Source organism: Cygnus atratus, chromosome 2, assembly GCF_013377495.2.
Source record: "Cygnus atratus isolate AKBS03 ecotype Queensland, Australia chromosome 2, CAtr_DNAZoo_HiC_assembly, whole genome shotgun sequence".
In the NCBI taxonomy this organism is placed as follows: domain Eukaryota; kingdom Metazoa; phylum Chordata; class Aves; order Anseriformes; family Anatidae; genus Cygnus; species Cygnus atratus.
The window spans coordinates 138,026,015-138,038,829 of NC_066363.1; the positions used below are offsets into that span (position 1 = coordinate 138,026,015).

Consider the following 12,815-nt stretch of genomic DNA (forward strand, 5'->3'; position numbering starts at 1 on the left):
ATTGAAACTATGCCTATCCTGGGGTGGAACTGTATAATTTTCTCACTGAACTATTATTCGATGTGCGAGGTGTATTACTGAGTTCCTAATAAGTTTGCCTGCCAGCCTTCTCTTCAGATCGGTAAGATGAATGGTGTGTGTGGTACCTAGATAGACTTGTTAAAACTGAAGGTATGTACTAGTAGGAAAATAACATTTGGAGGAAAAAAAATTTTAATCGTAGAATGTTTTTGTATTGCTTTTGGTCATCAGACTTAAAAAGAAGTAGCTATGACTTCAAAGTTTTTTTAGGAAAACTTTTGAATCAGAAGGGTATCCGTTGTCATTTTGCCATTCAGGTCTTCCCATACTTGGTCAAATCAGAAATCTTTGATTACATATGCTTTATAAAGACTTCACAGACGTAACATGTAGCTCTGTGTGTTCAAGTCCCAGCTGGGATACCTTCAAGACTTTGGCTACTAATGGTAGATTGTACCATGTTTGATCTGGTCACTTAAACTGTGCAGGGAATCAGTTTTTGTTTTGATTGTTAATGATCCCTCTGAATGTTCAAGACAGTGTGAATATGAGGAGAAGTTCTGATCTGGATGCAGAGTTGATCAGAGGGGGGTCTGTGGGACTGGAAAATGCTGGGTATGAACTAGGTACAGGGAAAGCATGCTTATAAAATATAAGAAATGACCCTGAAGTGGTCAGGCAGTTGGACAACATGATCTTTAAGGGTCTGTTCTAACTAAACTGTTCTATTCTACTCTAAATCACATAAATATGTTTAAAACAACAGCAAAAAGCCCACTCACAAAAAACAAAAAGCCCACGATTAAGATTTTTGTAAAGTGACTATCTTGGAAAGAGACAGAAATTAAGTTTCCTAACAGCCCAAGTTTGTTTCATCTTTTGGATATATGTAGTATAATTTCAGCTAAAGAATCCTGTACGGTTTTTATTCCTACAGGACTCCTTCTTCCTTTGTGCATGAAATCAACATACTATAGGGATGAATCAGTGTTTTTTAATGAATACTTACTGTTTTACCTCTGGCTGCAGAAGCAGAAAGGATAAGAAAAGAGACTGGAAGAAGAAAAATGAATCGATTGAGTTAAATTTCTATGAATTCTTGTCTGATATTAAGCACTTCCAATGTGTTTTTTACAAGGGGCTACTAACTGCATGTTCTCTGTACTTGCAGATGAGGTGTTTTGTTTATTTTAGTGGGATGTATCTTGTAGAAGTTCTCAGAAGTTGTTACAATTAAAGCAGTGAGAGTTAGGCATTTATTTATGAAGTCCTTTTCTATGCTAAATATTCAACAATTGGCATTCAAATTGCGTTCCAGAATTAGTGAATAATTTTTGTATCAGCCTTTCTTTAACTGGTAATTTCTTGTCTGAAATCGAGATAACATTTGTATTCTAAAAGTGTTGTCATTTCTTCAGTGAGTATACTTCAGGAATGTGTATATTTTTCTTCAATTTAGACATGCTTATCTGTGCTGGCTGCAGTGAGTGAACTGGTGACAAAACTGTTACCTCTTGATGCATTAGGATACATACATAAGCTTCTAATTTTAGAAAATGGGACCTTACCAGGTCTCTAATGGGAAGCATTTTTTCCTTTCAGCTTGGGATAGTCCTATTTCCTTTCAGCTTGGGATTGTGGCGCTTCTAGCTTAATGTATATGGAAAGATGGCCTTCTTACAGTGGGAAAATAGCCCCATTTCTATTGTAGGTTTGGGGAAAACAAGTTCAACTCAAGTGAATTTTTTGGTTATTAATTTTTTTTTATTTGAAGTTTCAATTTATATTTCCTGTGTGAAGGCAAGCCTGTTGAAAATAATAATTTCAACTTTTATGTTGAAACTGATTAACTCAATGTCCAATTTTGAAGTTTAAAGAAATGAATTCATAAAGTAATTTGAACTGGAAGAGCTGTCTGGAAAGTATCTCTAGGAGACCAGTGTTCTGCTTAAAGCAAGTCCTATTAGAGCAGGATGCTCCAGGGCTTGTCCAGCCAAGTGCCAGATATCTCCAAGGATGAAGATTCCACAACAAGCTTTCCCGTGTACCTGCTTGGATTGAAACTGCCTGTGTTTCATCTTGTGTCTGTTGTCATTTCTCTCACAGTACACCTTTGACAAGAATCTGGCTCAGTCTTCTCTGTACCCTCCCAGTAGGCAGCTGTATAAAGCAGTGGGATCTCCCTTGTCCTTCTCCAGGCCGAACAACCCCAGTTATTTCAGTCTCTCCCGAGACAGAGCTCATGTGCTCCAGGGCCCCTGGTAGCCTTTCAATGCGTTTGTTTTGTTCCGTCCACGTCTTTCTTGTACTAGACGCAGTACTCCGTTTTAATGGATACTATGAAAAATAGAGTTAGATGTGTAAAATTGCAATATTTATATTTTGGAGTAGCTTTTTTTTCTGAGACAGCTGGCGTGATTGTGAATGTGTAGTATAGGACCACGTAAAGGTTAGATCAGCATGAGTTTAGTATGGTGATAGTGCTTTGGAGTGACGAAAAGTAAACATTTTATAGAATAAAATATTTTGACTTAGCATATTCTTGGGTTGACCTTGGCCACCTGCCAGCTGCCCACCCAGCTGCTCTCTCACTCTCCCTCCTCAACAGGGCAGGGAAGGCAGATCAAGATAAAGAGGGGGAGATCACTTACCAATTGCCATTATGAGCAAAATGAGGCTTGACTTGGGGAAAATTAATTTAATTTATTGCCAATTAAAATAGATTTGGGTAGTGAGAAAGACAGACAAAAATCAAAATAACACATCCCCCCAGCGCCCACCCCTTTTTCTCCCTGGCTCACCTTCACTCCTTCATTCCTGATGCTTCTGCCTCTTCCCCCTTGCCCATGGGGAACGGGGGTTGTGCTCAGTCCATAACAGTTTGTTTCTGCCACTCCTGTTTCCTCGCACTTTTCCCCTGCTCCATTGTAGGTCCATCCCATGGGCTGCAGTTCTTCAGGAAACATCTGCTCCGGCATAGGGTCCTGTGTGGGCTGCAGTGGGGACACCTACTCCAGAGTGGAGAAGAGAAGGCTCCGGGGAGACCTTATTGCAACCTTCCAGAGCCTAAAGGGAGCCTTCAGGAAAGCTGGGGAGAGACACTTCGTCAGGGAGTATAGTGATAGGAGAAGGAGTAATGGCTTTAGACTGAAAGAGGGGAGATTTAGGTTAGATATTAGGAAGAAATTCTTCACTCAGAGGGCGGTGAGGCACTGGCACAGGCTGCCCAGAGAAGCTGTGGATGCCCCATCCCTGGAGGTGCTCAAGGCCAGGCTGGATGGGGCTTTGGGCAACCTGGTCTGGTGGGAGGTGTCCCTGCCCATGGCAGGGGGTTGGAATTAGATGATCTTTTAAGGTCCCTTCCAGCCCAAACCATTCTGTGATTCTATGATCTGCTCTTGTGCCTGCAGCACCTCCTCCCCTTCCTTCTTCTCTGACGTTGCTGTTTTTGCTGCTGTCTCACTTTTTTTTTTTTTTCTCCTCACTTCTCTGAGCTTTTGTGGTGTTTTTCGCCCTTTCTTAAATACATTTACACAGAGACACCACCAGCTTGGCTGCTGGCCTCAGCTGTGCTCTGTGGTGGTGCTGGCTGGAACTGCCTGTGTCCGGCATGGGGTGGCCCTGGCCTCTCCTCACAGAGGCCACCCCTGCAGCTGCCCTGCTGCCAACACCTGCGCACTGACACTCAGTGGAATGACAGATGAAAATTTTAGACATAAAAGTTAAGTTTCTAACACAGAGGAAGAAGTTATTTTGAAAATATTTAAGGTTTCCTGTTATTTTGATCATAATGCTGCAGTAAGCAGTAAATAATTTATTACATGTAGATTCATTTTTGTGTGTGTGTATTTTGAGAGAAAAAGAGATGCAAGAAATGTAAAAATGTATAAATAATAGAATATAAATATAATAGTTGCATGCTTTTCCCCCTTCCATAGAACTTAAGCGGATTGCTAAATACTACAAGCTTCCAGCCCCTGCGGCCTTTACCTTCTGTGAGAATATTGGTGGATAAAATTAACCTGGAGCACTCTGTACCAATGTATGCTGAGCAACTCGTGCACATGGTCAGCAGCCTCAGCCAGCTGTCTGATAACCTTCTTCATTACTGTTATTCGCACTGCTATCTGAAGGTAAAAGAAGTCTTGAGATCTATTTCTTACTTCAGTATGCTGAGAAAATGTTAAAGCAAGTATAGATAATCCTAAACGTTAACAGTTAGGTTTCTTGGAAGAATGTTTTCAACCTATCTAAAAGGACATGAAGAGTAAATACATCTTGCAGAATATCATCATTTGGGATTGCTACTTCTGAGCTAAGCTAAATGTTTTGTAACATGAACAGTGAACTTCACAAGTCAACAATACAGATGGAAGCCCCAAGGTCTTTGTGGCAAGATTGAGTTAAAATAATTTGGAAGGAAACCTTTATGTTATTTTAGGATAATGGTCATAGAATATGTAAATTACAGTGATTTACACTTAGCAACTTGATAGGTTATAAGGAAAAACCGTTGTTTTTTAGTTGTACTGATTGACCAAAACCATCATAATGGAGTATGCAGACTATTGCCAAAATGTTCTCAGTTAAAGATCCATTATGAGAACAGTTCTTATTGCTAGGCTGAGTGAATTTTAAGAAGCTTTGAAATTATTAAGTTGCCATCTGCTGAGATTATAGTAGAATGAAAAAGTGAAAACTAAAGAGGAGTTTTAAAATTGACTTCCGAGACTTTTAGGATGGGCTTTGTGCTTAGGCAGTTTGAAAGGCTTTTGAGTGCTACTTAGATGTAAATATGTACTACTGTTAATTTTGCTAAAATTTTCAGTTAGCTGTTCACTTGTGTGCTGATATCTTAATAAAAAAATAAACAAATCTTACAGTGTATATAAATCACAAACACGATCCCAAAATAATGTGGCAAGCTTTCAGTTTTCTGGGTGACGTTTACTCCCATCACATTGAAAGCGATTGGGATAACTAGATTGCAATTCATCTATTTGTTTTTCAGTTTGTGGGGATTTTCTGTTCAAGAAGTTTTTAGCAGCTGTTTGATCAGCATTTGCAAAATGTGGAGTATAATTTTGAGAGTTACAACTGTCCATTTTCTGTACTGAACAGGGAAAATTAATGGAGAACAATTGTGATGAACCTTTCTTTAGATTGTCTTATTGAGAAGATAATTTGCAAAGCTTTTTTTCTTATTTCCTTAAATATCATTTTTTTAGGCTATTGTTGCTGTAATCACAAAAAATGTTCTTTAAATGAAAGACAATGTGCAATCTCCATATTTGATTGATATAGAATAATGTATTTTAACTGATTGTCTTTAAACAATTCAGCAGAGCATACTTAACATGATTTTTTGATCAAAGAAAATATTTGTTATTTATTCCTACTGGGATATTATTAGTTAGTTAGTTAGTCAGAACTTCTCGGTTATTTGGGCAAAAAGGAATAACCTAAAAATACAAAATTTATTTCATATTTATTTTTCATATTTATTGCTTATATTTTCAAAAGATCAATTTATATATTAAGTTATACAAATACTTTGAAATGTTCTAATTGTGATAGTATACACTGACCAACTGCCTTTTTTTCAGGTATTTGGTTTTCAGGCAGCACTGACCTCTTTGGACAGTAAAGGCTTGTACTGCTTCCCCGTGCCAGTTATTCCTTCTTTCAGTACTGCTCTTTATGGCAAGCTGATCAAGTTTCCTAAATATTGGTGAGTATGAACAATGTATAGTGATTTAAGTAATGTACTCAACTACTTCTGTGTTTATAATGAATGGTTTAAAAATTCCAAGCTATATAGCTCCCTAAACGTCTCTTTGTCTTTTCTATCATATTCTACTATTAAGTGTGTTGCCGTTAATAATTTTCTCTGTAAGGATGCCTGTTAATCAGAATTTCAGACTGTTGAGAGAACAGGCCATGCAAACTCTGTAGTAAATGGATTTCTTTTAGGCCTCATAGAATTCCTGTGAACCAATTTCCAGTTTTCATTGGGTGGATACAAAAGCTAAAGTTACATAATGATGGAAAGTTTCGTGGGTTGAACTGAACAGGTCAGGTCTGTTTTAAACTCAACAAAGTTTAAAAAAAAAAAAAAAAAAATTCCCTCCCCAAGAACAGTCTCTACTAGATGGTTATTTCTGATGTTTGTTATGGTTTAAAGTATTTTTAACATTGTGATCATGTATTAAGTTCCTAGTAGTAGTTCAGATTTTAAAAGCAAATATTTTCATTCTGAAAACAATTCTGTGCTTTACTATGAAATGAGCTATATAAAATACCTTATTGTGTACTGTAATAACATGGAAATTCAGTGTTTAAATTTATCTCTAAAAATTAAATCTTGTGATCATACATGTCAGTGTATAATAGTTCTTTTTGTTTTATTATCGCTTATGAATTGTATTTATAAAAAATATTTTCAAGAAAACGCATTTTGCCAATGTGTTGGACAAGTCATTACTATCTTTATCCCTCATTTTGAGCAGTAGCTGCCTCTAATACTTCTTTATGACTAAATCCTTATGAGGAACTTTACATAAAATAACAGGCAAGCAGGGTAATCTGTTAAATATTTTGGCTTCAAACGTTCTGCATTGCATTGCTGATTTGTCACAGTGATTTGTTTGTGAAAGCTTAATGGATTACTTAAAAAAAAAAAAAAGACTACTACTGAGTTTGTTCTTAGTTCTATATTCAGAATATACTAGGTTTTCTCTTACAAGCCTTAATACCATGCTAAATATAAGAGGTTTTTAGCATAATCAGAACACCACCAGGTGGTAGCAGCCTAATTGACTTTCTCATATTTTCCATCAATAAATCATAAGAGTACTAACCACTTCAAATGAATTGCTGTATTGTTGTGGTGTTTTGCTAAAATAAATGAATAAATAAATAAACCAGGGTAAGCAATATTCAGCACTTGGTAATCAGAGCACTTTCGGACTCCGGTAGGATTGACAGCTGACAATTAACTGGCATTTAACATTTAATTCTGGTTTGTGATCCTTATTAGTATACCATAGAAATAAATTTGTGTTACACAAACTTAGGTTTATGTAGTATGCTGTAAGACCCCTTGGTAGTTGTGGAAAGTTATTATTTTAGAGATGAAAAATGGTTGAAAAATACTTTGTCTGACAAGTTCATGGTATCCAAGTCCTGGTGCTTTCTTGTGAGTGCACGTGTGCTGTCTTTTACATGTGCTTGCACTTACTGCACTCAGTGTCTTGCTCATGCTTGGTTTCCTGTGCTCTGTCACACACGCGCTGTTGTATGCTTGCCATCACATTTTGTCTCATGCTTTCTCTCTCTCCCCACTCCCCCCATCATATTATGATGTGTGCCCAGCTGGAAAATGGAGTATGGTAGACTAAAACCAGGTAGACTCATAACATGGAAAAATAAAAACAAGCAGTAGTTGAAGGGGTGGGGGCAATGCTGCTGTCTTAAAATAGCAAATCGTCTATCAGCATTTATTAGTAGATCTTGTGAGACCAATACTAGAGTATTTTAAAAAAAATCATAGCAGCTTTCTCACTTTTTTCTGTGACATGAGATCTTTCTAAAGGCTGTTTATTTATTAACAGTGTGAAATAATTATATAAAGTTAATTTATTCCAACAATTTATCTAAACTAAGCAACACCAATTTGCGGGTAATAAAGTAGAAAAACAAATGAGTACAGCAGCAGCCAGGTTAAATGAAGTGTAGTTTGAAGTGAATAAAACTCCAGATGAAATACATCAAATAGCACTTGAACTAAATCGAAATCAGCATGAAGACTGAGAGCTTCATTGAAGTCATGCAGTGAGTGAGAATTAGTCTGGTAGGATAACCTGGTAATGTCATTAAACTTAAATTCATTTTTCCCCCCCAAATTATACCACCTGCTTTATTTGGATTTTTAGATTTCACATTCCAGAGTTTCTTAAAGTACACACATCTGATGCTACATATGTTCTTCTATTTCTTGGTAGAAAATATATACCACAGACCATACCTTTTAAAAACAAAGACATTTTATGAACTGTTATGGAATCCCTCAGGTAGTATGTTTTGAGTTAGCAGTGAAAATCTCAACTTTATTTCTGACATAAATCAGTAGAATAGCTTTCTTTTCTAGTTTCAATATAATAATCTCAAAATGTATATTGTATATTAAATATTGTAGTGGTATTTATTTTTAAAAACTTTAGCTGATAACCATTGCTAACTTTTGAATAGATAAAATTTGAGCAACATCAACCCAGTAAATGTCAGGAAACAACCATTAATGTAGCAAAAGTGCTGTTTCATTTTATTTGCTAGATTGATGTCTGTTTTAATTTCAGTTAATACACTTTCTTCTTGTAAAAGAAATTTGCTCAAGCTCACTAGTTAATTACGTCTTTGACATCTTTTAAATTTTTGTATACCTAATCTATTTTTATGTTTAAATAAAAACATCTGGTCTTTTGTTTTTGTCAAGCATAACAAGATGCAAAATACTATGTTAATGTCAATATTTTACAACTACTTTATATAGTGTTGCATGCCAGATTGTAAAGCAGCTTTCAAAGCTTTCAGGAGGATGTCTAAAAACAACTGAGAATTAGCAGAATATGGTTAAAAGCCCAGAATGAATGACAAGAATGTTTATGGCCAAACAGAAATCTTGAGAGGAATTAGCTGATTTTTTTTTCTTTTTGGCTACAATTTCGGTAGTAACAGATGAGACAACTCAGGGTAGGACAGTTCAGTGTTATAACCCTCTGTCACTTATAAAGTACTACTTCATTGTGTATTTAAAGAATTTTAAATGCATTAAAGAATGTCGATTTTGAATAGCCTTTGTTTTTCTGATATCGGGGTAAATCTGAACTGTGTCATCCATATGTTCTGTGAGCTAGAAATTGGTCCAGTTGTGTGTGTCATTTTATTGATTTTTTCTTCTTTTTTTTTTGGTTGGTATGCTCTATAATCCCTTCCTGTGACAAGCATTCTAGCCTCTCGTCATCCTTTGTCAGTTCTGGGGAGGTTGTCACTGTCTTCATCTGTGACAGCCTTTGAGACTCTGAAACCTGGTGGAGTATGGATATAAATTGGGGTGACGTGATCGCTCTCTGCATCCTTTCCATTCAGTTATTTAGTCCAGTAGTCCATTTTGAAGGGTTAAGAGTGAGTCTCTTCTTTCTTATTTTGAGACCAGAGCTAGTTTTGGAGATTTGCTTAATTTTTTTTAAAAACTAATATTAGGAGTGCTGAAATATTTGCGTGCAGCGAACACTATTACCCCTGGATAAAGTACTCAAGTTAGGAGTTAATTACATCTTGAACAAACTCAGTACATGAATGTAGGACTTAGCAGCTTTCTTGAACCTTGAGAACAAGTTTAGATTTGTCTAGGCTAGTAATGAGATAGAGCTCAATATGACCCACTGTACCCGGTTTGAAGATTTTACTGTCTTCATATTTCTTCTATTTCCTTCAATGCTTTTATTGAAGATCTGTCCATTATTGACAAAAGCTGCAAGATTTGCTTTCTTATTAAAAGTTGTATGCATCAAATGCTGGGCATCTCAGCTGCCCAGAGATATGATGACGCTTGTTTCGCTTGTTAAAGCTAAGGATTAGTGTTGAGTTATTTTATTAATGTGTGTCCTGAAAATACTGAAAGATTGCAGCAGAAATCTAGATACAGTGATCCTCATGCAGGATATATATGTGTGTTTGTGTACACTTTGTTTTTGTGAAGCCTTAAGAATATTGATGTTAATGTAGCAGCTCTTAATATTTCAACACAGATTTACCTGTAAAGGTAAATATTTACTATGACTCCAGATTCTGTTACATCTGCATTAGATTGACATGCTAGGTTATAACCTCCTTTTGGCTAACGATTATACCAGGACATTGATTAACATGCTTTGCCAGCAGCCTGTTGCATTTTGAGTTTTTTTACCTCTTAATTTCTAGCTTTTGTTTTGATTCTGTTGCCACGTAGATGTCAAATGGATGTTTTGTACACATCATTTTATCTTAACTTTTAATATTTATAACTTGACATTACAAAATACGGGAGGATTCTAAAGACCTCGTGTTACTACTGCTTAGTGTACTGCTTTCTTGCTATAAAGGCGTTTTAATCTTTATAAAGCTTTGCTTCTGTTTTCCTCCGTTATGTATCCCCAGAAAGGCAAACATCCCTAGTTTAATCAGAGCCATGTATTGGTGTGCCACATAACTCTGATTAGCAGAATTCATCATCAGTAGACTCTTTACAGTATCCAGTAAGGGCATTATAAGCTTCAGTGTAAGTTAAGATGTGCATCTGCACATGTGTGCCTTCTTGGTCATCTTGAAGATCCTGTGTACTCTCACAATGAATTGACCAGAGCAAGAGCAATTAATGTTGATCCACAGGTAATGTGGTGGATGAAGATGTGGCTTGAACAGTAAGAGGGTTGTTTGGCAAGGAAATTAGCTCCTGCTGTTGTGGCCTTTGCCAGCAAGGTACTACTGTGATGACAATAGGACCTCTTAGGATTCGCTGCATGCTAAAGAGAGGATTAAAAATATATAAGGCGGATTAAAAAAGAGAGGATTAAAAGTGTACAAGTTTATAAGAATTGACTGAAGCCTTTTGGCAGGGCAAGTTCAGTGGAGTAATGTAGCTTTGAACTAGAAATTGCAGTAGGTTTGTGAGCTTGAGGGTTGTGAGATGCAGTCATTGTGCAGTTCAGTGCAATTGTGTGCTAGTAAGAGGCAAGTGGACCTTGCTGGCAAGAAACACAGAGGCAGATATCCAAAGACTGTGAACATTAGATCATAAATCTAGGAAGTTTTCCAATAAATTGACACTTGGGTCTTGAATTTGGCAGCCTGTTTTATTGACTAGTCACAGTAAATCAAGAGCAATGTCAATTTAGATTGAACGTGGATTATGTTTCACATGGGCAGTTGAGGGGCATGCTCAGTTCCTGGGTCAGAAGCAGAAACAGGTTGAAAACACATGAAACTCATTTCGTAGCATTCAGTTGTGACTATTAGTTATGTCAGTAATTGGATCTAACTGCCAGATGAAAATTCAGGGTATCCTTCGAAACGGAAAATATCTGAGATTGCATGCCTGAACAGATGCCATCGGCGTATGGGACAGCGGAGACAGAGTCATGTGAGTTACTTAGCACGTGTGAAAACCTGCTTGAACTGCTGAGATATGCCAGTGATATGGGCTGTGCAAGAACTGACAGAAACAGGCATTCTCTTGGGTTCTGAAGAGGTGGTTGTGTCAAATTGCTTCAGATGTGAACAATCAGCCTAGGTAGTATGCTGAATTACTTCAGCTTTATGCACTTCTATGCCATCACCTAGGAAATGCATAAAAAACCATAACACTGAATCCGACTGTTTTTTTGGTAGGTGTGTGCTTTCACTGCGGCTCTGCATCTTTGTTGGAGGAGTAGGTGTATGAATATATCATAGTTAATTGGGAACAGCACTCTAGGGTGCTTAATAGTTTTGACAAGAGGATGATCTTTCATTGATAACATCTCTTTCATTGTAAAAGCTTAAGTACGATGTGCTCGTGTATAAGGATGAAGGTGCTTAAGGAATCTTTGCTAATGCTGTGGAATCTTTTTTAATCTGCACTGATATTAATATATCAAGGTTCAACAGAAACATTTTGTGGCACTTTTCAGCTGTGCTCTTCTGGAAAGACTTGTAGTCAGTTACCAAGAAGGACTCTCTATCCAGGAGGGGTTTTGCGTTCTGCCACATGACTTGCAGCTTGATTACTGTGACTACAAATTAACTTCAGTTAGAAACCTCAAGTTTAACTTTTTTTTTAAATCAAGTCCAGATCTAAAGTTACTGCTTCTCAGCAGATGTGGCAGACAGCATTCAGCAAATCTGTTAAAAGTGAACTTTTAATCAATGTAAATTGGAAGCAGTTGTATTTTTCAGTATTGTCTGTGAGGAGGAAAATCAGCCAAGCTGACTGCAAAGGTTGGTCATCTGTAGTGTTCCTAGTGTAATTATTTAGACTAATTAATTGTCAAGGCTCTTCATTGAAAATAAATTAAGCCTATTAACTAATATCTGTCCAAGGAAAGTGATTGCATATGGTGAATACATAGTGTTACCACCATCTGTAGAAAAATGGTTAGGATTTTCAGTGATTCTTGCTTTGAGTCTTTACCTGGGTCAACTCGAGCCTCTGTAGGTCCATCGGTAGCAATTCGTTACACACAGAGTTTGGCCTTTCTTTCCCCAGAATTTTGCCTGCAATTTGCTGCTTCATTTTTTTTTTTTGCTCCTTTCATTGTATCACTGAATCATGAAGAGAAATTTAATCTCTGCGACTATGTGTAAACTACTAAATAAAATATTCCAGAAAACAGTGGCCTGTCGTGGCTCAGTTCGAGTCCACACACCTACCTATTGCTGTTCCTTCCTTCACTTCCCCTCCCCAAAAGGGGAAAAACATAAATAAAACTAAGAAAGAGAGAACCAGGCTTCGGACTGTGGAGAGCTTTTGGCATGGTTGGTCCCTATACTATAACTATAAAAACTATAAAAACAAAACTATAAAAAATTTGCCAGAATTTCAAGCAGCCTTAAGTCTCTCACTCTAAATGCATCTTTTACCAACAAAAGATTTTATCAGTTTATGAAACAAAATAAGCAATGTACAAAAGTGTTTAACAGAAAAAATTCACAGAAAATCCAGCTTATGTCTTTGGACAGAGTTTCTTATTTAGGTCAGTTCTTAGTGTTTACTTGAA

The 12,815-nt window shown here is 36.8% G+C and overlaps 1 protein-coding gene across 1 annotated transcript in view; it reads left to right on the plus strand.

Annotated features, from left to right (window-relative positions):
• Positions 1-12,815, plus strand: part of VPS13B (vacuolar protein sorting 13 homolog B) — a 476,457-nt gene that overhangs the window by 81,670 nt on the left and 381,972 nt on the right. Inside the window, exons 15-16 of the mRNA XM_035546369.2 lie at positions 3,960-4,154; positions 5,628-5,752. Coding sequence (XP_035402262.1) covers positions 3,960-4,154; positions 5,628-5,752 — 320 coding nt within the window. The remainder of the gene's footprint in view (positions 1-3,959; positions 4,155-5,627; positions 5,753-12,815) is intronic.